The 27558-nt window shown below is 39.6% G+C and overlaps 2 protein-coding genes across 6 annotated transcripts in view; both read left to right on the top strand.

The window, feature by feature from the left end:
* Positions 1 to 19559, top strand: part of STOX1 (storkhead box 1) — a 67341-nt gene extending 47782 nt beyond the window's left edge. The window contains exons 2-4 of the mRNA XM_061405170.1: positions 7977 to 8129; positions 10187 to 12530; positions 15046 to 19559. Coding sequence (XP_061261154.1) covers positions 7977 to 8129; positions 10187 to 12530; positions 15046 to 15193 — 2645 coding nt within the window. The 3' untranslated portion in view covers positions 15194 to 19559. The remainder of the gene's footprint in view (positions 1 to 7976; positions 8130 to 10186; positions 12531 to 15045) is intronic.
* Positions 19560 to 21822: 2263 nt separating this feature from the next.
* Positions 21823 to 27558, top strand: part of DDX50 (DExD-box helicase 50) — a 33517-nt gene continuing 27781 nt past the window's right edge. Inside the window, exons 1-3 of one of the 5 annotated variants that reach the window (XM_061405173.1) lie at positions 21975 to 22065; positions 25159 to 25270; positions 25772 to 26068. In XM_061405173.1, the coding sequence (XP_061261157.1) occupies positions 25880 to 26068 (189 nt within the window). In that variant the 5' untranslated portion in view covers positions 21975 to 22065; positions 25159 to 25270; positions 25772 to 25879. The other 4 variants (XM_061405174.1, XM_061405172.1, XM_061405175.1 and 1 more) reach the window with 4 other exon arrangements.

Consider the following 27558-nt stretch of genomic DNA (forward strand, 5'->3'; position numbering starts at 1 on the left):
GAAGCAGATTCTCCCCTAGAGCCTCCAATCAGAGCCCAGGCCATGAGTCCTAGAGCAGAGGAACCGGTGTAGCCCACCAGACTTCAGACTTCCTTATTTAGAAAACTAACTCATCTGGGTAGTCATTAACATATCCCAAGTGGAACCTGGGAAGGGAATAGAGGTTAGGGAAGGGTACCACCATGCCTGAGGGCTTTGGGGCTGAGTGTGAATTGGTTTTAGCATTTTTTAAAAAAAGGTCAGCTGATTTCAGTCATTCATGTCCTTCCCTCCCAGCCAGGCATGCCTGTATATCTATAGAGGAAGGCTGCTGGAGGCTCAAAGGGCTCCCTGATAGGGCCAACTATGTGTCTTTGCAAGCACATCCATGTGCTGTGACAACCAGCTTCTGAAGTCTCCATCATAAATGGCCCAAGAGCTTTGCAACTCCACTACTGGTTAGTATCAGTGGACATGTCACTTGAAAAGAAAGTGCCTTCTCATTTACTAATCCTGACAGGTTGAAGTGCCATTAGTAAAGATAGCACTAAGGATTCCTGCTGGTAAACAGCCCAGCCTTCTTTTCAGGGAAGCCTGTAGCTTTTCAACAGAGGGCATTTCCCAGAAAGGGAGCCATTTGTCTGGGACTCCAGAATAAACATCACTGAGCTGGAGAAGGAATTTCAGCTTCCATGGTAGATAACTTGACTACTCTTAGCCAGTTTCTGAGTCATGGTTCTCTTTTGTTTCTAACTGTGGAGCAAAGTGTTTGCTTTCTTTCATTTTTGTAAAATAAAAGGGAGACATGGAGAGGGGCCTGGCTTTGCTGGCTTGAAACCTTTCTTCTTTTTGTTCCCATTTTGTTTGATTTTCTGAACCTATTTAAGTGTTTAACTCAGTAGATCTAATTACTGAAAGTCATGGAAATATTTACACAGCATCTAATCTCGGCTGAGGCACTTTGTTACAGATTACTTTCATTTTTTTAAAGTTCAGAATTAATTTTATTAAAGAAATTTGGAAATTCTGTACTGGATAAAAGCATAGTTTAAAATCAAGGCGGCTTCTTGGATTACTTAGGACAAAACATCCTTTTTTGTGAAACTTGAGTGTATCTGCAGGCTGTTTTTTTCATGCTCTATTGTCATTTCTAATGCACGTAGAAGATATTTTTCCCACAGTGTCATTCAATACAAGCTCCCAAAAAGATGCTCTCCGATTTCATGTGTCCAGGTAATTAGCTGAGTTTGAACAGCTCAGTTAAACCGTTTGAAGGTCAATAATGCATGAATTTCTGGCAGACTGCCTAGTATGGAGTCCATAAACACACTTGTCTAGGGACTAAACATGTTTATAGTAGAGAAAACTTTGTGTTTTAAATATGAAATAATGTTAGCATTAGTTTTGCCTAGAGTTTAATTTTGTGGCCAATTCATGTTTTAGTGTTACCCAGAAAAGTTCTAATGGGAAATGCTTTCCAAATTTCCAAAGACATATTTCCTCTCTTTTGCATATTTGGTAGCAATATCTTCTTATGCCCAATGTCAGAGCATAGATTCCACGAGGAGGCCCTCTTGGAATTTGTTTAGGTGCCTTAATTAAAAGCACAAGATAAATATAAATACTGTATAGTAATTTTCTTCCCCTAAAGGGAACATTTTTACGGAAAACTAATTTTTTTCCCTGAAATCTAACTAGAGTATTCAGATATCAAAATAAACACATTCAATTTTGATAAAGATGCTTTTATTTCCAGTGGACAAAGCAAATTCAAGTTTGGGATAGGCAGTTTGTAACTTGATTTTGGTTCTGCCTGTCTCACTTGGAGAGTACAAAGTTTAGGCTTGTTTTAATTTTACTAAAACTTCCAGCTGATTGTCTATACTGGCAGATTTGGGAGTCCTGTGTTCCTGGGTTGACCGTTTCTTCAGTACCACAGCTCCGTGGAGGTGGCAGGCTGGGGAGGTTAGCTTGGTCTACTCCAGCTGCCTTCTGTGGGTCTGATGAAAGGCAATCTTGCTGTGTCCATATTTGTCATGAATGTGCCTCTTGCTGTTTTTCACGGGAGCATGAATATTCATGCCTTATGAATTGTTCAGGAAGTAGTTCTCTCAGCCACTTTTCTTTACTGTTAGAAAACAGCCAGAAGAGGGTTTTCTTCAGAGGACTGAGGCGGAGGCGACTGAGGCATAGGGAGGAGGCCTTTATGTCCCAACATAAAGAAACCACCTCCTTTGTCCTCAGGATTTTGATGAGGTCTTTGATTGCAGCAGATTATTGTTAAGTGATTATCACCAACTCCAGGAACAAGCCACATTTCCAGGGTTCTGCTCTATTGGCCAGAGGCTTCCTTAGACCACTATCATTAGGCACCACGGAGCAGGAATTGGTTGAGTCTATATGAATTCATGTCCATTACACAGGAAGCTGCTTCTAGTCACAGTTTTAGGACTGCAAGCCCCAGAGAGCCTGGCTCTGGACTTTACTGGATGTCTATCTGCTTTTGATAGTTTAGGGCTTCAATTTTCATTTTATCTACATGCTACATACATTTAGTTTGCCTTGCATTGTTTCTTTGTTCCCTAAGAAAGTGGACTTCGAAAGAATAATCTTTTTAAAACTCATATAATTTGCCTCATTGTTACAACTTGGAATTTTTTTTTTTTAATTTATATACAAACTAAATCCTTTGAGGATACAGCAGGGTAAAAAGAAAAATGTCCTGTGCAGAAAAGGTGGCCTTAAATGTAGCAGGCACTAATCTGTACGGTTCTACTTTTTTGGTAGTTTTTGTGAAATCAGCCTCTGGCATAAATACTTCTCCCCTTTCCGTGGCACCCGAGAGTACAAGACTGTGTAAACAGAGAGAACATTGTTGTGAACTATTTACTGTGGCCCACAAGCTCTCCTAGCCTTCTGATCCCTGCTCCAGCTCAAGGGTCAGAGGTCCATAGCAGGCCTGGACTAAAGGTGCTCTTCAATTACTCCAGGATTACTTTGAGGATAAAGACAAAGGGCTGGCCTTCTTTTACTGTGAAATCTAATTACATCTAAAAGAGGAATCCTCTGCACAGAATGTTAAGTTTTGGCGGAAAACTCTAAGGGTCATTGCATTCCAGAAATCCAAGTGCCAAGGTAACTGAAACAAACTATGGCTGCAGCTGGAAAATGATTCCTATGTCTATCAGAAATGTTCCCATGTCAGGGTTCACCCTGCTTTCCTACACAAAAAACTCTTGATGATTTATGCACCTGAAGACGTATCTTAGCAACAGCTGTGAAAGGAATGTGCTGAGAAACTTTCTCTAGGGTTTGTCTAGAGGGAGCTCCAAAGCAGAGGATACATGCGATTCAACATGTTTTCTAAAAGACAGTTGACATATAACTGTAGTAATTAAAAAAAAAAAAGGCATTTGTCTTTCTATCTAGTGGATAGTGGATTTGTTTACTCTTTTAAAATATACATCCCCACACTATGGTAGGAATTACGAATAAAATTTCCAAAAGTATCTTTGATTTGGCAAGCAATGTTGAGATTAAGAAAAACTTGCTTGGGATTTTTAAAATGTCTGAGAAACATCCCATGTATGTCTGCCCCCAGGCCCATAAAAAAATCCATTTTGACTATTCATTTTCCTGTGAAAAGAGGAAACACACTTAAGGGTTGAACTAGAAAATGGGCTGCTTCGGGTCTAACCCCTTTCCTGGACCCTAGTACAGCTTCCTGTTTCGTGTGTACAGAAATGGGCAGTCACTGGCAGGGGGCACAGCAGGGGCATCAAACATAAATTGACTTTCTAGCCACTCATCTCTAGCCTTCCCTTCCCTCCCACTCCCCCCTGTCTCAAAGTTCAGAGTGACTGGATTTAGGCCAGGGGTGAGATGAGGTTTGAGTGTGTATTGTGTGGTTGAGCAAATCCTTTTTAGGTTTTGCCCTCTACTTCTCCAACATTCTAGCCCATATATTTCTAGCAGAGAAGAACTTGTCCTTCCTTTTTGGATTAAGGACTTCTAAGTCCACATGAAATGGGGCAGGTAATCAATTTAAGATCACATACAAGAAAAAAAGTCACCAAGAGTGACTTGGAAGATGGGGAAGAGAGTTATATAAGTTTGTTTTAAATTAAACACATAAAGTTATGTTTAAGAAGCATAAAAATATGTGAAATTGTACTTTAATTCAATATTTTGTCCAGTTGAGGAGGGAGATGAAAGAAAAGAAAGTAAGTCTCATATGTGGAAAGTAAAAAAAAAAGCAAAGAGGGAATGAAGATAGGGAGAAAGGCTTATTACTCTTAGCTCAGAGGTAGGGTTTCTAGGAGAATGTTGAGTTTTAGGTCAGTTAACCTTCCGCTTGGACAGTCAGTTTCATAGCATCATCTCTTACCACCACCCTTTGAAATGCTAACTGATTAGCCATTTATCTTAGCTTCTCAGAACGCTATAGGTATTTTAGCATCGCCCAATGGAACACCTAGCAGGCCAAGAGGAGATCCTTCCCTCTGCTGCCAAAGCAGACAGCAATTCTGCTCTGTGTTGTGACCTTCCAAGGTTAAAGATGCCCCAGCCTATGAAATAGAGAAGCTTAAGTAAACAAGGAAACAGATCAATGTGATCTTTAACAGCAAATGGCTTTTTAGTTTCCTGATGGAAGAGGTCCTTTATCTTTCATGTAGATACACTAAGTATTATGAACCACTTATCAACTTTGGCTACAACCCTTTGCTCCTGGCCAGTCCTCGTCACTTTATTTCCTCCTCAAGAAACAGTGCAATATATTGGCTTCCTCACCGATACTAGGAGAGTCAAATGCAGGGTTATAGCTAGGTTTTCTAAATTCCTTGGCTTCTCTTTGGCTAGAGTGGACTCCCATGCTGCCCCGGGGCCATATTTATTTGTTGACCGGTTAACTACTCTAACACCCTAACCCTCTACCACTCTAAAGAGTGGTCCTCAGAACTGCAACATGAAACATCACCTGGGAGGCTGTTAGAAATGCAGACTCATAGGCTTAGTTTCAGATCGTCTGAATCCCACAGTATCTGTACCCTAGCACAATCGCCCAGTGATTCTCTGCACATTCAAGTTTTAGAAACTAGTAGCCTCCCTGACTCCCACCCTTTTTGATTTCAGATTGCTTCATCTTCCAGAAACCACACTTAGGAGACTCAGAGCTCCTTCATAATCTTTGTGTTCATTTTAAAATTGCCTAATGTACCCTGAGAATAACTCCCCAAACTCCCTCCTTCCTACTCTTCGCCTCCTCAGTCCCATTTTCTCTCCTCCCATCTCTGTTTTCTTTCTCCCTTTCTCCCTTTCCAGAGATCAGATGACTTTGCTGTACTAATATTTTTTTCCCTTTTCATGCCTCAGAGTATTTCTGGTCATGTGCCATCTTATATTTTCTCAGGTTTCAGATGAAGTTCAATCTTTCTCATTTCTAAGATAGTTCTTCTTTTACCTGTGCCTTTTAGGCACTTTCCTTTTCCCCTCCTTTAGGATCTTGTTGTCTTCTCTTCTCTCTCATGGAATAATTTTCATCATTGCCACTAAGTCCTTCTTTTTGGCATCCAAATGTGCAAAGATCTTCTTTTAAGAAAATCACAACCTACACAGTCACATTCATTTGATCCTAATTTTTCCTGGTTCGTGTTCTCTTTCTACTCTTTCACAATCAGATTTCCCCAACAAATGGTCTAAAACAGTGGTTTACAACTGAGATACTTTTGACCCCCAACCCCTTCCTTTCAAGGACATTTGGCAGTATCTGGAGACATTTTTGGATGCTGCAACTGTGGGAGATGCTCTTGGCATTGAAAGGCCCAGGATGCTAATAAACAACCTACCATGATCAAGAGAGCTCTCCACAACAAATAATTCTCTGTCCATGGTGACCAACCATCTCCGTTTGCTTTCAACTTTCTGGTTATAGCCCTGAAAGTCTCGAGTCTCAGGAAACCCCTCAGTCCTTGTCACCCTTGTCATCTGGCCCCATTTGACATCTGTCATCATTTGTCAAAAGTGCCAAAGAGGAGAAACCCTGCTTCAGAAGGAAGACTCATTAACTTCACTTTTCCCTCACCAACTCCCTTCCTTCAATCTGACAGTTTTTGTTTGTTTTGGCTGTGTATTACATGGCTTGTGCTTTCAGATTCTTAGTTTGCTGATCCACACCCTCGGCAGTGAATCCTAGTTACTGGACCACCAGGGAATAAATATCGCAATCTGACTTTTTTTTTTTTTTTAATGTGGCAATGGCCGCAGTGGAAGGTTAAGGAAGTCTTAACCACTGGATACCACTAGAGAATTCCTCATACTAATTATTTCAATTAGGAAATGGTAGAATGACCAAAATATTGGACTGGGAGTCAGAAGACTCATTTCTGTCCCTTGTATTTAGAAAAGGCAGAGGAATCAGAGGTCAAATTGCCAACATTCGTTGGATCACAGAAAAAGCAAGGGAATTCCAGAAAAACATCTACTTCTGCTTCATTGACTATGCTAAAGCCTGTGACTGGGGGCATCACAACAAACTGTGAAAAATTCTTAAGAGATGGGAACACCAGACCATCTTACCTGCCTCCCAAGAAACCTATATGCAGGTCAAGAAGCAACAGTTAGAACCAGACGAACAACAGACTGGTTCGAAATTGGGAACTGAGTATATCAAGGCTGTATATTGTCACCCTGCTTATTTAACCTTTATGTAGAATACATCATGCAAAATTCTGGGCTGGATGAATCACAAGCTGGGATCAAGATTGCTAGGAGAAATATAAACAACCACAGATATGCAGATGATACCACCCTAATGGCAGAAAGTGAAGAGGAACTAAAGAGCTTCTTGATGAAGGTAAAAGAGAAGAGTGAAAAAGCTGGCTTAAAACTCAACATTCAAAAAACTAAGATCATGGCATCTGGTCCCATCACTTCATGGCAAATAGATGGGGAAACAATGGAAACAGTGAGAGACTGTTTTCTTGGGCTCCAAAATCACTGCAGATGGTGACTGCAGCCAGGAAATTAAAAGATGCTTGCTCCTTGGAAAGAAAGCTATGACAAACCTAGACAGTGCATTAAACAGAGACATCACTTTGCTGACAAAGGTCCATCTAGTCAAAAGCTATGGTTTTTCCAGAAGTCATTTACGGGTATGAGAATGGACCATAAAGAAGGCTGAGTGAGCACTGAAGAATTGATGCTTTCAAATTGTGGTACTAGAGAAGACACTTGAGTGTCCTTTGGACAGCAAGGAGATCAAACGAGTCAACCCTAAAGGAAATCAACCCTGAATATTCATTGGAAGGACTGATGCTGAAGCTGAAGCTCCAATACTTTGGACACTTGATGTGAAGAGCTGCCTCATTGGAAAAACCCTGATTGCTGGGAAAGATTGAGTGCACAAGGAGAAGGAGGCAACAGAGGATGAGATGGTTGGATGTCATGTCCGCCTACTCAATGGACATGAGTTGGAGCAAACTCGGGTAGATAGTGAAGGACAGGGAAGCCTGGTGTGCTGCAGTCCACGGGGTCCCAAAGAGTCAGACACAACTTGGTGACTGAACAACTACTACGGGCACAATTACTGAGCTTTTTATGGCTGTATATATTATAAATAAAGAAATACTTCCATCTGTGCTTATCTCTGGTAGCTAATATGAAAAAATGCTTTGAAAGATGTGAACTGCCATATAAGCATTGTCTGACCTGAACTCCAGTAGCGCTTTGAGCTTTCTTATGGAAACTTATTATCTCTTGCTTATAAAGTAGTGACAAATATCACAGACTTCTTAAAAGTAGAGATCATAAAGTAAGCTTTTTTTTTTTTCCTGTGGTTTTTATCATTGTGTGTATAATGTTAATAGACTGAGTAAAGACTGATGAAAGAATAGCAGTTCCATCTGATATTCAGTCTTTATTCTTGATTAACTAATTTAAAATATTTTCTATGCTATAGCAAATTTATCACTTTTTTCCCCCTCAAATCTCCAATTTAGGTGATGTCTTTCCAGTGCAAATGAATCCAATAGCTCAATCTCAGTTTATACCTTTGGCTGAAGTTCTCTGCTGTGCTATATCTGATATGAATGCTGATCAGATTGTAGTAACACAAGAATCACTGTTGGAACATTTGATGAAACGTTACCCAGGTAGAGTAACAAGTTTTTCTCTATTAATTTATTGCCTGTGTTTGTTTTCTATTTATAAATCTTAAACATATAAACTGGGCAATATACAATTTTTTTCTTTAAAGGGTTTTTTAAAAATTAATTTTTGGCTGTGCTGAGTCTTTGTTGCTATGCTTGGGCTTTCTCTAGTTGCAGAAAGCAGAGGCTTCTACTGTTCACTGTGGTGTGTGGGCTTCTAATTTTGATGGCTTCTCATGTTTCAGAGCATGGGTTCCACGTGCTCCGGCTTCAGTAGCTGCAGCGCATGGGCTCAAGTAGTTGCCACTCATGGACTTAGTTGCTCCAAGGCTTGTGGAATCTTTCTGGACCAGGGATTAAACCTGTGTCCCCATCATTGGAAGACGGATTCTTATCCACTGTACCAGCAGGGAATTCCCATTTTTTTTTCTATCATAGAAACTTATATTAGAGCCCTGTCCGAAAAAGGTCTGCATCAGCAAATTTATGAATATTTCTTTTATCTTCCAGATGAACTTTTTCAAAAATCATGTTTACGGTAGTAATTTAATTAAGTCAAACTCTGTAGAAAGGAGGGCAAAGCAAAAGATGATTAATCTTCTCCCCATGCCTATTTGTTTTTCTGACTGTACTCTGAAGTATGTGGGACCTTAGTTCCTCAAGCAGGGATCGAACCTATGCCCCTTGCAGTGGAACTGTAGTCTTAAACACTGTATCTACCACAGAGGTCCCTGCCTGTTCTTAAATTGCCACTTCCCAGTGGTGACAACTTCTGTCATTTATAGTTTCTCATGGACTCTTCATATATTGTATTTGAATATATGTATCCTTTTAAAGCAACAAATTGGATCATGCTATACTTTCTTTCTGGGCTTCCCAGGTAGCACAGTGGTAAAGAATCTGCGGGCCAACCCAGGAGATGCAAGACGCGGAATTCAGTCCCTGAGGTCGGGAAGATCCCCTGGAGTAGGAAATGGCAACCCACTCCAATATTCTTGCCTGGAAAATTCCATGGACAGAGGAGCCTGGCGGGCTACAGCCCATGGGTTTACCAAGAACTGGACACCACTGAGCACACACACATACATATTCTTTGTACACCTTTTCTTTTTAAAGTTAAAGGCAGATTTTTGATGTCTTTCTGTTGAAGCATATATCAATCTCATTCTTTTCATAGCTGCATGATATCCCAAATGCAGTTACCCAAGAGTATTTTTCATTTTCCCATTATAAAATGTGCATATTAGTCCAGAAAATATAGAAAGGTAATCACTTATAGCACCACTGCTCACACAAAGGGCTTCCCAGGCGGTGCTAGGAGTGAAGAATTCTCCCGCCAGTACAGGAGACATAAGAGCGGCGGGTTCGATCCCTGGGTTGGGAAGATCACCCGGAGAAAGAGGGCACGGGAGTCCATTCCAGTATTCTTGCCTGGATAATCCCATACACAGAGGAGTCTGCCAGGCCATAGTCCATAGGGTCATAAGGAGTCAGACACGACTGAAGGGACTGAGCACGCACTCGAAAGAAACCAATATTAACAGACTGATGTATTTTCTTCCAGTGTTATACTTTTAAACATTGTTTTCACAATCTAAATATAATTTTGAACCCTGCTATCTGGAAAGGGAATTTCTTTAAAATTGTTACCTTCCTGTTTTGAAAAACTACCATAATCTAGATGGTAGGTGGTTTGCCCTTACCCAAGCACAGACTGATTTTCATTTTTCCTTTGGATTCTTACTACGATTTAAGCTATGAGACTGGTTTTCAAAAACTATGTTTGCTCTCAAGAAGCCTTTCCTTAATCAAAATTTAAATTTGTAATGAGATCATTTAACTTGGGGTTTGTGTTTGAGGGAACTCATTTTTTCCCCTCTACTTAACTGGTAACCTACCCATGTATCTTTGTGTAGACCAAATTATATTCCTATTATTCAATTGAACTATCATTATTTTTAATGCTTTTTTGACATTTTAATTACATATATTAATTGGTTCACTCATGAAAAACATTTCTTATTCAGAATCTATCAGGGTAAAATTCTTGTTTGTTTTAGGCATTGCAATTCCATCTCGAGATATTCTTTATACCACTCTGGGAACTCTCATTAAAGAAAGGAAGATTTATCATACTGGAGAAGGATACTTCATCGTTACTCCTCAGACTTACTTCATCACAAATACAACCCCCCAAGAAAATAAGAGAGTTCTGTCAGATGAAAATTCCCAGATGCCAACTTCCATTACATATCTGGTGAACGTGGAGAGCTGTGCCGAGTTAGCCAAAGAAAATGCGGCCTTCATTTCCCATTGTCATTCTTGCCGGTGTTTCCATGATGTGTGCACTCAGGATGTACAAGAACCACCAGCTGCTGTAGAAGTGACTAACAAAGGGCAGAAAGGTCTTGTGGAATCCAAATCTTTAGTACACAATCAAGCAGTTTCAGTGTCTGAGGAGAATCATGTTTGTGAGAGTATCAAACCTTTACCACACACAAAAGACAGAGAAAAAGTCAAGAAGTTTGGCTTTAACCTCTTCTGGCGCAATATATCCAGAAAGGAGAAGTCCAGAATAGAGCACAGCAGTTTCTCTGCCCAGTTCCCACCAGAAGAATGGCCCGTCCGAGATGAAGATAACATGGACAATATCCCTCGAGACATTGAACATGAGATAATCAAACGAATTAATCCCATTCTGACTGTTGACAACTTAATCAAACATACTGTCCTAATGCAAAAGTATGAAGAACAGAAAAAATATAATAGCCAGGGTACATCCACTGATATGCTGACACTCAGACATAAGTATTTTTCAAAAGTGGGAGTTAAGAAAAGACAGGGCTGGTCTGTAAAGCCTCGAAGGCAGGGCCATTCGCATAGGGACAGACACAAAGCCAGGAGTCAGGGAAGTGGGCCTCAGCCGGGAAATGTTAGACTGGAGAAACACCCCAAGCTCCCTGCTACACAGCCTACCTCCAGTATTAAAAGCCCAAATGAAGCAGTACTTCAGAAACCACTTGGTGAGAATCCATCAGCACTAGGTCCCCATTTGATTTACAAAAAGCGAATCAGTAATCCTTTCCAGGATTTGGCTCCCCGAGGGAGCCCAATAACCAAAGGGCACAAAATCCAGAAGACCAGTGATTTGGAACCCAATCAGACTGGACCAAAGGGAAAGCCTTTTGAAAGGTCAAGGTCTTTGGTTTCCTCAAGAATCTTTGAGAGTGAAGCCAAAGAGCTATGTGGCAAACAATGTAATGATATACTGAGAGAAGAATCCACTTATGTGAATCACTCTACTGTCAAATCTATCAGCGATGATTTTAGAGACCACCTCTTAAATTACTCTCAATGTAATGTTTTGCAGAATGGTAGTAAATGCTGTTCCTTCAGGGAAAGCATATTGAGATGCGATGTGTATGGTGGAGAAAATGAGGCAATCCCTGATGTCTCAAGGAGGAGTTATTCTCATCTTGACACATTAGAAGAGACAGAAGAGGCACAGCATGTCCTGCCATCTGGAGGGTCTTCTTTAAACCAAGCATCCCCTGCTTGTAGATTAGTTGACAATACAGTACACCAGTTCCAAAATCTTGGTCTTTTGGATTACCCACTTGGAGCAAAACATTTGAGACAAATTGAGAGACAAGACCGAGACTCTAAAGAAACTCTGATGGGAAAGGCGCATGTCCAAGAAGCACAGACTGTGTGTCTAGAAAATGAAGGGCTTTCTGATGATGACCAGGCCTTGTATCAGAATGAAGTGGAAGATGAAGATGGGGCCTGCAGTTCACTCTATCTGGATGAGGATGACTTTTCTGAAAATGATGACTTAATTCAAATGCTGCCTGACAACATTCAGTTTTCCTTTCCAGAGGGAAACAAGTGGAATCATTTAGGAAAACAGACGGTGACAGAAAGGTCTCTGACTGAATACGACAGCAACATACAGAGGTTTGAGCCTCAGGTGCTTAAAGGAAATGAACATTACAAGCTCACTAACCCTGGTGAAAGCCAAAAACCCAACCTTTCTGCTGAAAACTGTATCCTCAATTTAGGAATCCAGTGTGGTTTTAACTATGAGGAGGAACCCAGTGTCGCTGAATGTGTACAGGCCTCAGCAGCTGATGATGGAAGTATATTTGATTACTACAGCACAGGGAAAGCCATTGCTGAGGCCGAAGCCCTACAAGGCTCTGTTGGTGATACAGGAAAGAAACCAGGTAGCTGGAGTCAGAGTGCTCAGAGTCAGGAAATGAGAAAACAGTTCACACACAAGTTGGAGCTCTTCAGCACTTCACATATGTCAGCGTTGGCTCAGGATGTCCAACCTGAACGCAGTCACTTGGAAGGAGCAGAAAACCAGAGTCTGACAGGAGACAGTGGAATAGATTCTCCACGGTAAGTGCACGCATAAGTGACCAGCCACTAAGCCACGGGAATTGTTAAAATCAAGGGCATATTGAGTTATCTAGTGGGAGACTCCTGCATAAACTTTTTATAATAATGCAGTTCTGCCAGCCTTTACTGAGTCAATTATATGAAGTTATAATGAAACTCTTACACAATAGGATACAGTTCATTTTTAATGTGAACCAAGATTTGACTGCTCCACTGTTCCACTACTAAAATCTTGAGTTATTTCTAAAGATAGGAAGGAACTACCATAAACCAAGCACTTCCTGAAGTGAAGGTTGGATATTTTCACTTAACATTCCTGGTTCTGTACAATATGAGACAGAGATGTAGCTATTTTACACTAATCTTTTCCACACCAATTTGTTTAAATAACATTGCTCAGAGTAGAAACAAAAGTAATTTGGTCATAACAGAATAGTTGAGAAATACTGAAAAGTATTTTTTCTCTTTCTTTGTGGCCTTGTCATAGAGAATGTGGGATCTTAGCTCTCTGACCAGGAATTGAACCGGCATTGAACAAGAATAGACCTCCAGGGAAGTCCCTGAAATTATTTTAAAAAGACACCTATAATCACTCTGACATCTAGATATTTTAAAAATCCTCTTTACATTTGGTGTATTTATAACACTTTTGGCTGAACATATTGATCTGTATGTTTTGTCTATTGAACTCATACTATAGTTACTATTTTGCATGTTGCTTTTTCAATAGAATATAATGAACATTTCCATGTTATTAGTTTTCTAAAAAGTCATCTTAAAATTTGGTGTGTATGTGTATATATATATATATATATACATTAGTTTTATTATTAAACAAAATAGTGTACCTCCTTTTGAAACAATAAAGTAATACAGAAAAGTATTAAGTAAAAAGTAAAACTAGAAGTCTCCATTTCCCAGCCTTTTCCATTCCTATTCCAAGGAAAAGTAAAACTAGAAGTCTCCATTTCCCAGCCTTTTCCATTCCTATTCCAAGGAGGTGACACAAATATTCTTAGCAGTTTGGCATTTATCTTTCAGACTTTTCCCCATGCATTTATAATTATTTTCTAACAACAGATTGTACAGAGCTGTGGCTTTCTTTTTTCACCTAACTTATCATGGATATTTTGCAATCAATACATATATATTCAGCTCATTTAAAAAAATGGTTACTTAGCATTATATTATGTGGATTCTTGTTATTTATATAACCATTATTTTCCTCCCTTTGACATTTCAATTATTCCAAATTTTTTGCTTTCATAACTCAATCTGTAGTAAATTGTTGTCATATAAATGTTTGCAGACATTTTTGATTATAACTTTGGCTAAATTCCTGGGAGTCTGCATTTTTTAAACATATCTACTTTATTGGGGAACAAGATCCAAGATCTTTCTGCTTGAAATAGTAGTTATATTGTCATTAAAGTATCAAAACATGCTGTCTTGGAGGTGTGAACCAGGAACCCATGGGGTCCCCTTTTTTCTCTCTCTGGCAAAAGCAAAAAGAAAACCAAAACAAACCCCAAACAGAGAGGAGAAATTGACATGCAGTTGAGAATTTTTTTGCACAGGTTATTAGTCCCCCTACCAGGGATCTAACCCGTACCTCCTGCTGCAGAAGTGTGGAGTCTCAACTACTGGACCGCCAAGGAAGTCTCTGAGAAACTGAATTTTTAAAAATTGCTTATAATGTGGTTTTCTGGAAAGACTTATTATAACTATAATCATTAAAGACATTTATAGAAAAAGAGAGGGGAAATAACATTTGGACATCAATTATGTGCTATAATTGTTATGAAGATTAGGGAGACAAAGATGAACAAGATGTTGTTGCTGCCTATAGGAAGCTTACAACTTAGTCGAAAAGACCAACAAATGAACAAACACCAGAGTGCAAACTCTTCAAAACTGTCAGAGAGATGTAGAATTAAGAGTGATGTGTGGGAAGACACATTTGAGACATCTCGATGTAATAGACAAGAGAGGGAGAGGAGGCAAGGTGGGAGAAGGGACTGTCAAAAGCAAAATGCCAAACCAATAATGTGAGTTGGCTGAAGCAAGGCAGGTATTTTGAATAAGGGACTAACATAGCATACAGCTCTTAGGAAAGAATCATTGTCAATATGAAAAATATTACAGTTGGCTTTTCTCTACCATATGACTTTTCAAAAAAGAAACAAATTACACAAGAAGATATTAGTCACTGCAGTTGTATAGAAGAGTTTTTCAGGGAACTTAAAATTTCTGACTAGAATATACTTGATACTAGGTCTAAGAACAGATATTTAGAAAATATGAACTTCTTAGAAAGCAGCTGTCAAATAATTGAATTGCTTTTGGAAACCCTTTAAAATGTAAAAGAGTACTTTAGAGTTTTAAAGGTTAACTTACTTGATAAGTTAGTTCCTGTTAGTAAATGTACTGCTTCAAAGGGTAACAAATGAAGATATAATGCCTTGGTTAGGAATCCTTTTAAAGGCAATAATTCTGTTATTTTTAATATCTTTAGGACACAGAGTCTGGCATCTAATAATTCAGTCATTTTGGATGGACTAAAAAGAAGACAAAATTTACTGCAGAACTTTGAAGGCACAAAGAGCAGTCAAACACTTACATCCAGCTCCTTACTACAACTAACTCCAGTGATAAATGTTTAATTCTTATTTTTTTGGAAACTCTTGTAAAAATGTATAGCATTAATATAGAGTGTTTTAATCAACTGAGTTTATAAGAATTCTCTAAAGCCAAACATATATGTTATTAATCTCATAACATATTTTGTTGTAGTTAACTGGCTTTTTTCCTTTTTTGACAATTATTTTTTTGAAGCTTGTTATAAATTTATTGGGGGTTATATAGTTTACAATAAAAAACATGGAATAATTGCTCTCCTAATTAAATGTAATTAAGTTGACTATCAGACATTTATTAGTTTTTCAAATACATAAGATGCTAATTTACTACCCAGTAGTGAATTTCTGTGCTCACATCAATGCTGAGTATTTATGGTAAGTGGATCTCACCAGATTTCAACACATAACTCTAGAAAATAGTATTTTAGGTGCATAGATACTTTGTTTGCAACTAAAGTCTTTTATCATCAGAAAGAATTTGTATAGATGTACTGGGTACTGGTACTTTACAACAAGAATCCCTTCTATCCCATCATTGCTGCCTAGGATATTTTTTGTGACCAGCTTTAACATGAGGAAATGGCTCTACACTGTAATTGAATGACAATATCCAGAATACTTGTGGCAGTAGGCATATGGCTCAACTGTTTCTCTGGCTTCTCCCCATGTTTGAGGCTCTCCATAAAATGGCTTTGAGGAGTCAGGATGTTCTCAGTGGTGGAGATAGAAGGGAAGCAGGATGGCTTGTGAGTAAAAGGGAGATTCTGAATTAAGAGATTTAGAGAAAAGATGGAAGATAGCTGACAGATAATTTTCTACATTTGATCCTTTTTGTTCATCATAAGACCTACATAGCCTCGCCAGAATCTTTTCTGTCAAGTCTTTTCAGACCAAGTAGTAGAATGGTCAGTTCTTTTGGGTTTAGGAAACACGTGGGGCAGTCAAGACTGGTTTCAGCATGTTGGGTAGATGATATTGCTGACTTACAGTTGAGGGGATGCTTCTTCTAAGAGGTTTCTAAGGATTATCGAGGATGATTGAATAGAGAATACTTTCCAGCTCTCACCAACCAGGTAACAGTGAAGGCCAGAATGACGAAGCTCAGCACGGTGGGGAGCTGCCTCCAGGCCCTGTCAGAGTGCAGAGGGCCTGAGATCAGACGCGCCCCTGTTCCACTGCGGTTGGACCACTCACTCCTGACAGTTGGTTTTCATGGCTCTGACCAATCTACCATGGCATTCCAAGATTAACTGTGGTCACTGGGATATTCAAAAAACCCTGGGTAAAGTACCAAGGGTTATCTGGATAGAAAAGCCCTGTGGGGGAGGCAAAGCTTTAGGGGGTCTTACAGCTTGGAGTCAGCACCAGTGAATGGAAGTTAAGAGAGAAAAAAAAATTCAGCTCAGTATGAAGAACTTATTAGATAAAACTATCTGAAGATTAAGTAGGCAACTCTGTAAACAAATGAACTTCCCACCATTTAGGACATTCAAGCAGAGGCTTGGTGATCCCTTGACGGGTATGTTGTAGAGGTATTTTCAGTACTTTTCTTAAAAGTATGACAGAACTAGACGATTTTGAAGATTCTTTCCAACAGTAGAGTGAAGGTTATATAAAAATATATCCAATTTTTTAAAAAGGGGGAAGAAAAGATTCACTGAGGATCTTGTGAAATACTGAACTCACTCAAAATTCCCAAGTACTGCTTCCAGGTCTCTATGTCTGCACTTTCCCTACCAATCCTTGGTCAAAGGAGTACCGACTACTCTTCTTTGATCTTGGACCTGGACAATTTTCTTAATACAGTGGGGAATCCAGAGTCTTTCGTGACTCTGGCCGCATCTAGGGACCAATGAAATCTATCCAGTTTTGTCAGATACATTTGATACTCTGTAAATGTATTAAATGAAGCCCATTATGAAACCAGTAAACCTCCCTTCTGTAAAACACAACATATGACCACCGATATTAAAGATGAGTGTACATGTTCTTAAATTGTTTGGGAGATTATTCTCTACAATGGGTGACTTGAATTTTTTTCCCACTGTTAATTTTTGTGTGTGGAAATTTTGCTTAATGATTTTCTTTCCCACTTCTGTCTGTTTGCTGAGAGAAAACTGTTCTCTTGAAACAGCATCGGTGACCTGAGTTTAGGAGTCAGATAAGTTTAAATTGTAATTCCAATCCTTCATAGCTGTATGATGGAGAAAGTTACCAAGCTTCTCTAATTCATTTTTTCTCATCTGTAAAGGCAGATAGTAATGATATATACCATATAAGAATTGTTGTAAGATTTGAGAATAATCTATTTAAAGTGCCCAAAGCAGGATGCACCAACATTGTTACAAATATATGTGTGTATTTTTGTATATTTATTCACAAAACTCATCTATACATGGCCTACTATAGAGGTCTCTTGTTTTTGCCAGGTTGTCTGGAAATCCTCCATTTAGAGATTCAGTCCTTCAAGATTATAGAAAAATATCATTAACCAAAATCCAGATATTCCTGGGCGAGGTATTATGCTTTTGGCTAACAAGTTTTCAGTTAATTCCTTATGCTATAAATAGGAATAAAATATGCAAAGCATGGGCTTTTTGTGGCTTGTCATATAATGTGAGATCACGTTCTTCCTCCTCTTTCGGGGTCTGAGATCCTCAGATTCTGAAGCCTCAGCTGGCTTCTGTAAACAATTTTCAATATTTAAATAATCCTAACAGAAACTGTACATATCCTTTGCCTAACTCCTTGCTAACTGAAATATCAGTTTCTTTGCCAGTGGCTAAACTTACACCTGCTCAGTAATGCAACCCTATCACATGCTGGTGTGACATTGTTAAGCTTCATTTGTATCTTATTCTTATATTAGAATAATCATGAATCAATTATTACTAAATGCAGTTTAGCAGACAATGTTTCACAGTGTCAGCTCCACGAGGAAGAGTAGAAAGAGCCGTAGCAGGGAAAAAACTGAGATCAAGTGCATTTTGAGAATCCATCCTACAGTTACCTGAGAAAGCTTTTAAGGAAGGGGGAAGACAGACTAATGTCTAAAAGGAGTGTGGGAGAGACGTGAGAGTCATGAAACAAGAATGGCCAAAGGATATATCAAAAAGAAATTCATGACTATCTTGCTGGCCTCTACAGACCCTTGTCTCACTTGAAATCTTAGAAATGTGTTCCCTTTTCAGTAGTGAAAGTGAAAGTCGCTCAGTTGTGCTTTGTGACCCCACAACCATGGAATTCTCCAGGCCAGAATACTGGAGTGGGTAACCATTCCCTTCTCCAGGGGATCTTCCCAACCCAGGGATTGAACCCAGGTCTCCCGCATTGCAGGCGGATTCTTTACCAGCTGAGCCACCAGGGAAGACCAAGAATACTGGAGTGGTTAGCCTATCCCTTCTCCAGAGGATCTTCCCGACCCAGGAATTGAACCGTGGTCTCTGGCATTGCAGTGGGTTAGCAGTAGCTATTCCATTTCTTGGGGAATGGTGCCCTCTTCTGAAGAAACTGAGTGACTTACTCAGTTTGTTTGAAAGTTTGATTCAAAGCTTCTACAAAGTAATTGACTAAAGAAACAGACCTTCTTCCAAAGGCTAAACATTTAAAAAGCTTTCCCAAATAATTTGAATTATGAGCTAGATACATATAGAAGTATACATATGCTAAATAAATACGTTCAAAGCTGTCTCCTTGCCAACACTCAAAATCTGAAGCTAAAAGAAATAGAAGTACCTCTGTACATCATCTCTGTTGTATTGTTATATCAGGGGATCCCCCCAATTCCTTGAACTATCAGCAGGAAAGGCATTTTGCCCCTACTTTACTAACAAAAAGCCAGGTTTTACAGTTGGCTAAGGTCATGTGGCTAGCAAAGGAGAAACTACCTTTTCTGTTCCCTCTTTCATTTTCTTGCTTCTTAGTACTCTCCTCAACCTCTGCCTTCACCATCTCTTGATCCATTTGTAGCTGCCCCTTAAACTATTTCCATGTCCTAACATTTTTAAATGATGGTTCAATTCCTCACATAGTCTTGACATGAAGATGGCAAAATGGTTCTTTTTACCTTCTACTTTCTGAAATAAAAATAAAAATCTAGCCCGCTAAGGTTTGAGAAAGACCAGAGAGGCAAGTTTATAAATAATCATCTTGTTTTTATAGAGTTTAATGAGCCAAAACCAAGGCAAAGAAAATCTTATGGAATGTTACAACAGAGCAACAGATGAGGCACTTCAACTCTCAAATTTTGAGAAATTGTATCAGGAACTCTGGCAAAATATTTGGAAAACAAAGATGTTCTAGTAATACTGTGTTTTGAGTTACTTGTACATTTTAATTATTCATTCTACCCCCTTTGTGTCCCCCCCAATAAATTTCATCATCTGTACAATCTTTTGAGACTTACAGGGATCAAATATGAAAAAATGAATTATCCATTTCGTTATCTCCATTCCCAACGTTTTCATTTGATGCCCACTGAGAACACATGTAGTGGTTTTTTTCAGCTAAGCCACACTTGGGTCAAGTTATTTATGACTCAGTTTAATTTCCCCACAGTTGCCCTCTCCACCTGGCACAGACAGCAGTCAGAGTTTTGATTCAATGAGTTTGGTGCTTAGAATGGTAGGGTTTGTAGAGTGTCCCAAATCATAGAAGGTCATTCTAAAAAATACTAATATACTTATTAGTCTCTTGCCTAGGGAGTCTTAAACAGTCCTTTTTCAGACCTGTTGTATGACCTCCAACATAACAATGAATGCCAAAAATAGTTGAGGCACTAAAGCTTTACTTTATCTGTATTTGATTTTCAACCATAACATAATAACAGCTATTCCTATGATTATCCCAATTTTGAACATGTGACATTCTTAGCCACATCCACTCCTGTGTTTCTATGCACATCATACCTTGCTGTAGGGCTACAAAGACTTCACAGTGGTAGAATTGGGAGTGGGTGTGAGAGTGGGACATAAAGCTTTTAGAAAACCACCAATCTAGAGATGCATAGCTATTATGATTTAGGGAGAGACAAGCATTTTTTCACCATCAACTGAACACCCCATTTGTTCACAGTACTGAATCCATAAGGTCACTTTAGATAAATGTATAGCCCCTGATTTCAGGCCAACCCATAATTATACAGAAGACCTGTAGCAATCACAGATTTATCTTTGGGGTTTCAGCTATTCAAGTTGAATAATCAAACTCTAGGACGTGTCAGGTCAGTTCAGATACTCAGTCTTGTCCAACTCTTTGCGGACATGTAGCAAACTCAAATGTTGATACTCATGTTACAAAGCTGGTGTGCTAGACATTGTCAAGAGGTTTGCCAGTACCCCCGCACCTACATCTCAATTTGTTTTTTCTCCACTCAAGAGTAGCTAGGTTGATGAGGTCATGAAGAGATACAAAGAAAGGGGCTGTGAAAAGAAAGTAAAAAACAAGCTAGCACCAGTGATATAAGAAAAGGTATATGCCAAAGAGCCCTTTGTGTTATCAAAATGTTTCCAGTTTTGTCAAGGTTGTAATTCACGGTCAGTTAATCCCCATAAGTAAAATCCTTTTATCCACTGCAAATACATAACCTGTCGAAGACATTTTAGGCTTCTTTCCTAGATTTCTCCATATTTTCCCTATTATTCATTCCATGTTTCATGGGAACATCTTTCCCAAAACGTTTTGGTAAACTCAAAGCTTTCAGGTTGGTGTGGCAGAGAAAGCAATGATCTGGGATTCAGGAGATGAGCTTTCTAGTCCTCACTGTGCCTCTGATAGTGTGACTTAAGCCAAATTAATCCCTCTTAGGGGGTTGTGTGCTGAATCGTTCGGTCGTGTCCCACTCTTTGCGACGTATGGACTGCAGCCCGCCAGGCTCCTCTGTCCATCGGTATTCTCCAAGCAAGAATACTGGAGTGGGTTGCCATGCCCTCCTCCAGGGGACCTTCCCAACCCAGGGATCGAATCCGGGTCTCCCGCCTTGCAGACGGTTTCTTTACCGACTGAACCACCAGGGAAGGCCCTTAGGGGGTTAGTTTCCTCTAATGTCAAATGGGTAGGGTGGGAAGGGCCTAAAATGAACAAAGGATTAACTTCACAACTAAAACCTTGAGGGAAGGCTGCTCGGACCTGGCCTTCACCCCAAGCCCACCTATCCCGTTGCAGACCCCACGACGCCCCTTCCCACCAACGCTAGGTGGCTGGCTTCGCGCGTGGCCGTTAGACGTTAACGCCTCACTCCGCAATGGGCGGGGCCGAGGCCTGCAGCTTCCGGCGGCGAAAAGCAACGCGACGCGTGGCGTTCGCTTAGCTCTCGCACGGGCATGTCCTCCTTCCAGCCAGTCGCGCCTGTGAGCCACGCTCCACCGCCTTTGGGGTTCTCCCCAACGCCTGAACTGCACGCTGGGAAGCTCCAAATTATCTCCGCTGTGCTGCGGAGAATTGTTCGGAGTGGGGGATGGGGAGAGAAAGCGGGAAAAAAAAAAATGCGAACACTTTATGCTAATCAGTTTGCGTATCCTTTATGGAGATTGGCCAGGGTTTTACTCTAGAAGCCAATTATTTCAGAATAGGGGTGGGTCAGTCGAGATTCTTCGCATTGATTGGCTGGGAGACGGCGTCGCAAGGAAGGAGTTTAAACTGGGAGTATCCGGGATTATTTTCCCCCGCCGTGCGATGCGTGTTCCGGAAGTGACGCACGGCCTTGGCCTGGAGGCCGTCCAGCCCCCGCTTCCTTTCACGCTGTCGCTGCCCGTAGGTGGTTGTGGCCACCGTGCCCAGAGGGAGGCGGCAGCAAGCGGTGGAGGCGAGTGATGCCTGGGAAACTCCTCTGGGGGGACATTATGGAGCTGGAGGCACCCTTGGAGGAGACCGAGAGCCAGAGGAAGGAGAGGCAAAAGGTGCGCTGAGGATGGGCCGCGCCTCCTGGGCAGCGCCGGCTTGGGCGGGGAGGGAAGTCTCCCTGATGGTCTGTCACCAACCGGGCCGGAGCATCCGAGGGCCTCTCCTCGCACCGGCCTCGTTCCTGGGAGGTCGCTCTGGAGCCATTCCAACCTCCACATCCCCAGCCGGAGAAGGGCAGCACTGGGCTTTGGCCCAGCCTCCCGTGGTCCCCCAGTCCTTCCCGTCGGCGCCTAAGAGATGGGCAGACTCAAGTTCTCATCGCGGAATCAATTTTTTCCTCTTCTTAAAGCAGCGAGGCCTGTCGTTTGGTTCTCGTTGGCCGTCTTAGAAGATGATTTAAGAAAAACGATTGCCTTGAATATGTGTAACTTCTCCGTCATCCTGTCCTGTATGCGAGAATCTTGGGGAAAGCGATCTTAGCTTTACAAACCTCGATAACGGGTCAGTAGAGGATTGAGGAAAAGTGTTACAGCCAACACTGCCAGGATTTGGCTGATGGAGATCATGTGGGTTATTATTATTTTTGTTGCTGTTATTACTATTATTATTAATAGTCTTTTCTCATAGTGTTCTCATTCAATTCACAAATATTTATTGAGCCTAATTTATACCAGACTCTTTGCTGGGCACCAAGAAGGTCCCTGCTCTCAAGGAGTCTGTTAGAAGAGTTGCAGAGACTTCCCGCCCCACTTCTCAAGAGACTTAGAGAAAAGGAACAGAGCTTTGGAGGGTAAGGAAGCAGTATCTGAAGCCTGACACTTGACCAAAGAATGAAAATATTCTGCATAGTTCCAGAGAGCCGAACCTACCCTTCTGACCTTGTTAACAAGGTAGACCCGCCATTCCAGCCAAGCAGTTATTTATTTTTTATTGTGGTAAAATACAAGTACCATAAAATTTACATTTACTTTTTAAAATTAATTAATTTTTTTGGCTGCCCTGGCATGTGGGATCTAGTTTCCCAACCAGGAGCTCAAGTTTCCTTGGGTTGAGCGCATTGAGTCTTAGCAGCTGGACCACCAGGGAAATCCCTAATTGTTTTAAAGTATATAGTTTTGTAGCAGTAAGTACAGTCACATTTGTTTGCAGACATCATCTTCCTTGATCTCCAAAACTTTTCATTCTCCCAAACTGAAGCTCTGTGCCCATTAAACATCAACCTCCTCAGTTGCCCTGTCTCCCCAACCTTTGGCATCTACCATTCTCCTCTCTGTCTCTATGCATTTGACTACTCTAGATAACGCCTGTAAGTGAAATCATCCAGCAGTTATTTTAGTTTTTGCTCCTCCAAAAATACTTGTCCCTTGTTTGGCATCCATATCCTGTCCATCTGTCAAAGTTTAGTTTGTGTCTGTTACAGCCACTCCAGTGTACACATACAGTAATCTCATTCCCCCGTAAAGTCTTGTTCCAGTGCTGGCTTTATAATTTGATTAGCATGTATTATGCACTTCCTTGTAAAGTTAGCTCATTCTTCCTGTGTGTATCCTTTCCCCAAATTTCCCAAAGATTCTTGAGGGAAATTACCATATCTTGGCCCATGCTTATATTTCACTTTATCTTTGTAAATTGGTAGTTTTCACATTGTAGTTTCTCCAGAGGTGCTCGTTGATTTTCCTTTAATTATGAAAGATAACGAAAGATTTGGAAACAGATTAGAGTACCAAGTAATAGAAATAGAGCATTCAAATAGTGGTCTGGCATTGAGATGAAGGTAACTGGGTTTGGATGTGTTGAGGTATGGAGCTGGGCCTTAGGTTCTCAGAATTGGAGTGCAGGTTAGGAATGAAGCCTGGAAATGTATGTTGAAGCCATGAAAATGGTATGAAAGTGTACATAAAGAACAGAGACTTAAGCATCCACAAAAGGAGAAAGAGGAAACATCGAAGAAGACAGAGGTAAGAGAGTAAAGAGGGAATATTGTGTGTCTTGGAAGCCAAGAAAGTGGAGAATGTTGAGCACTGTGGATCTGATATGGAACGATGTATTTCATCACCTTGGGGTGTTGCTGGGCTTGGACCTACAGGTCTCATTTTACCTTGCTTCATCTCCCTGAAGTGCAGGGGCCAGGAACAATTCAAACCCCAAGGCTGGGTCTATAAATAATCTTGTTTTTCTATAGAACCTATTGGTTTGATGAGATGTGAGGTAGTTCAGTTAACTAAAGATCAAATGATGTAACATATAACTGTATAGCTTGTATTAATGTAAAGCTGTAATGTTTACAAAGCATTTTCCTATATATTATTCATTTTTCATAGCAACTTTTATGGATGAGAAATTTATATGTGAAAGTACTTTGTATAAACTGTGTAAATCATGGTGAAATATTTGGGTGGTGGTAGTTTTAACAAGACTAGTCATTACTAGGTAATTTATTTTGAACGTTTGACGAAGTAATTTTGAAGTGCTAAATTTCCAAAACATTTCTTGCTGTCTGCCAATATTAAAACACTGGCCACTAGCTTGGCATTTCAAAACTAAAGTTGCGGAAAGCGACCTCCTTTTCCCCGTTTTAAGTCTTGTTAACCAGTTTTTTTTTTTTTTTTTTCTGTTATCCAAATTTTAAAAATTTAAATTTCTGGGGTTACTAATACAGTTGTCCTTCCATAGGAGTATTAACAATCATGGTTTTATATAAATTACATACTTTGGTTTCTGTTTATCAGAGTGCAGAGAGGAAGCATGATGTGAAAAGAGCATGGGCTTTCGAATCAAATAGCACTTTCACTTGCAGGAAATCCCATATGTGGGTCTTTGGCAAGTTACTTATATCTGAGAACTTGTTTCCTCGTCTGTAAAGTGGCAAAGCTAATACAGGTTCCCTATCCCTTATCCAAAATCCTTGAGGCTAGTTTTGGAATTCAGAACTCTGGGGATTTTTAAAAGGGTAACATCTTGGTAGAGTTTGGGGCCCCCAACCTATAATCAAATGCTTTAATGTTAAATACGAATTTTCATACTGAATGGAATAAATAAATATTATAAATAGTTTTACGTTTTCTGAAGTCAAATTTTGCCACAAAATGATTTGAGGACAGGTAAGGTTTTGTCTCCAAATAAGTTACAAAAAAACTTTCGGTTTTCAGAGCATTATGGATATCGGAATTTCGGATAAGGGATTATGGACCTGTACTTCCCTTATAGGGTTGTTATGAAGATTTAAACAAGATAAGCTGAAAACATTTTACACAGTGCTGGGTAGGTACTCAATAAATCTTAATTTCTTTCTTGAAGATATTAGAAATTTTTGCTTTTTAATTTATAGTCTTGAGTTCTCATTCTTTTACTGAAAAGGAACTATTGCAGTTTCCCTTAAATGTTATAATGGGATTAGAAAGGAACTAGAGGCCAAGTCTTAGGGAGAAGGCAATGGCACCCCACTCCAGTACTCTTGCCTGGAAAATCCCATGGACGGAGGAGCCTGTTGGGCTGCCTTCTATGGGGTCGCACAGAGTTGGACACGACTAAAGCGACTTAGCAGCAGCAGCAGCAGTAGCAGAGGCCAAGTCTTAAGAGTGCAAGAGTTGGGATGAGAAAGAGAACAATGGATAGCAACTAGTCTAGAATTCTACCAGCTAACTTTTAAAGATTGCGATAAATTGAGCTTTGCTGGTTGGGGGGAGTCATACTCTAACTTCTCTAGAGTCTTAAAAGCAGACCTTGTGACCCTCCTGTCACTGCTTCTTTGTTTGTCCACAGAGTGATAGAAGGAAGTCAAGGCACCATTATGACTCAGATGAGAAATCAGAAACAAGAGAAAATGGTGTTACAGATGACTTGGATGCTCCCAAACCCAAAAAAGCTAAAATGAAAGAGAAGCTAAACGGTGACACCGAGGAAGGATGTGATAGACTTTCAGATGAATTTTCTACATCTCATAAGCCAAGAAGAAAAGATCTATCAAATGGAGATATTGATGAACATGAAAAAAGATCAAAGCGAGTGTCATCTTTAAATAGTTCTACTCATAAATCAAGTGACAATAAAGTAGAAGAGGTATGGATTTTTTTTGTTTTGTATTTGACATTATCCTTGAAATATAGGATAATTTGACTTTTGTAGACTATTTAGAATTGATTCTATAATATTTCCTGCTTAATGTCCAATACTCTCAGTTGGACTGGGGGATCTATAGAGCTGAAACCTGAGCCTTTTTTCCTTTGTCCCTTGTTTTTTTCATTATATTGCCTTTTTCTTGGTGCAGAGGTTGGTGGAGAGGGAGTGGTGGTCAAATTTAAACCTTTCCTGTACACTGGGTTCCTAAATAGATTTTCCAAATTGCTAATTGATGATCACCTACTTGTATTCTTGTGGTTACTTCAGTCCTTGCCAGTACTCATTAATTAAATTCTGACTTTTCTGAAAACAGGGTACATAAAGTCTTCTTGATGTTGTATATTTTGCCTTATTATTGTACTTCTGTAGCAATAGCAACTTTAAATGATTTTTAGGTCTTATTGTAATTCAGTCTTAAACCTGTTTGCTTTTTTTAAGCAGAAATGACACATATACAAATGATCTGAAGATCTCTGTTCTCTTGGGTATTAATTTTGGGGGGAGGCATAGAAAACATGCTTAGTATGGAATCTTCATTCCTGGGTCGCTGCTTTTATCAGTATCTGTTAGTGTAGGTATTTTCTTGCACTGAATTTATTCAATTTATTTTTGTATCTTCCTCTAGCAGAGTTCATAGGTTTATCTAGGTATTATAAATGGTCAGTAAATTACTCAGATATTTAGAAAGAAACAACTTTGAGATTCTTAATAACTTGGTGTTTAGTATTCTTTATATTTAAAAAATCTGATAGTTGCTGTTAATTTAGATACATTTGAACTGAATGTGCCATCTTTGGGAAGCTTTGAGAGAAGATGTTGAATCCTTGCTTTACAGTGTGGTGCAGTTTGTGAGTTTGCTATCTGTCAGGAAGCACATCTGTTAGAAAGTTGATCTAAAGAAGGCCCTGCAAATCTGAGTTGCTCAATAGCGGAATGTACATCTTGCTGTGTTGGGATTTTTGCCTGCTATACTGGTCTGTATTGTAATAAGCGTAACTTTATTAATTTGTTTAGATTATGTTAGAATCCAGGAATTCTACTTTTAGGAGTTTTCTTCCTAAAGACATAATCATGAGGTGTGCAGAGTTGTATGAATCAGTATCTTATCGCAGTGATTCTGATAATAGCAAAAAATTTAAACATCTTAAATGTCTGATAGTAGGCAAATCGGTTTAATAAAATGTTGCTATATTCATTCAATAGAATGCATTGATTCTAAAGAGCATAAGTATGTTACAACGATATTCAGTCTGTCTTATTAAATGCAAAAAAAAGATTACAAAATAGTATATACAGTATGATTTTATTTAATTTAAAAATGTATATATGTATAGAGTGAGGATTGGACAAGTATGTGTTTCAAATGTGGTTTTAACCAGATTGTAGATAACTTTAAAATGTTTTTCTATTAATATGTGGTTTCTAAAATT

This window comes from Bos javanicus, chromosome 28, assembly GCF_032452875.1.
Source record: "Bos javanicus breed banteng chromosome 28, ARS-OSU_banteng_1.0, whole genome shotgun sequence".
In the NCBI taxonomy this organism is placed as follows: Eukaryota; Metazoa; Chordata; class Mammalia; order Artiodactyla; family Bovidae; genus Bos; species Bos javanicus.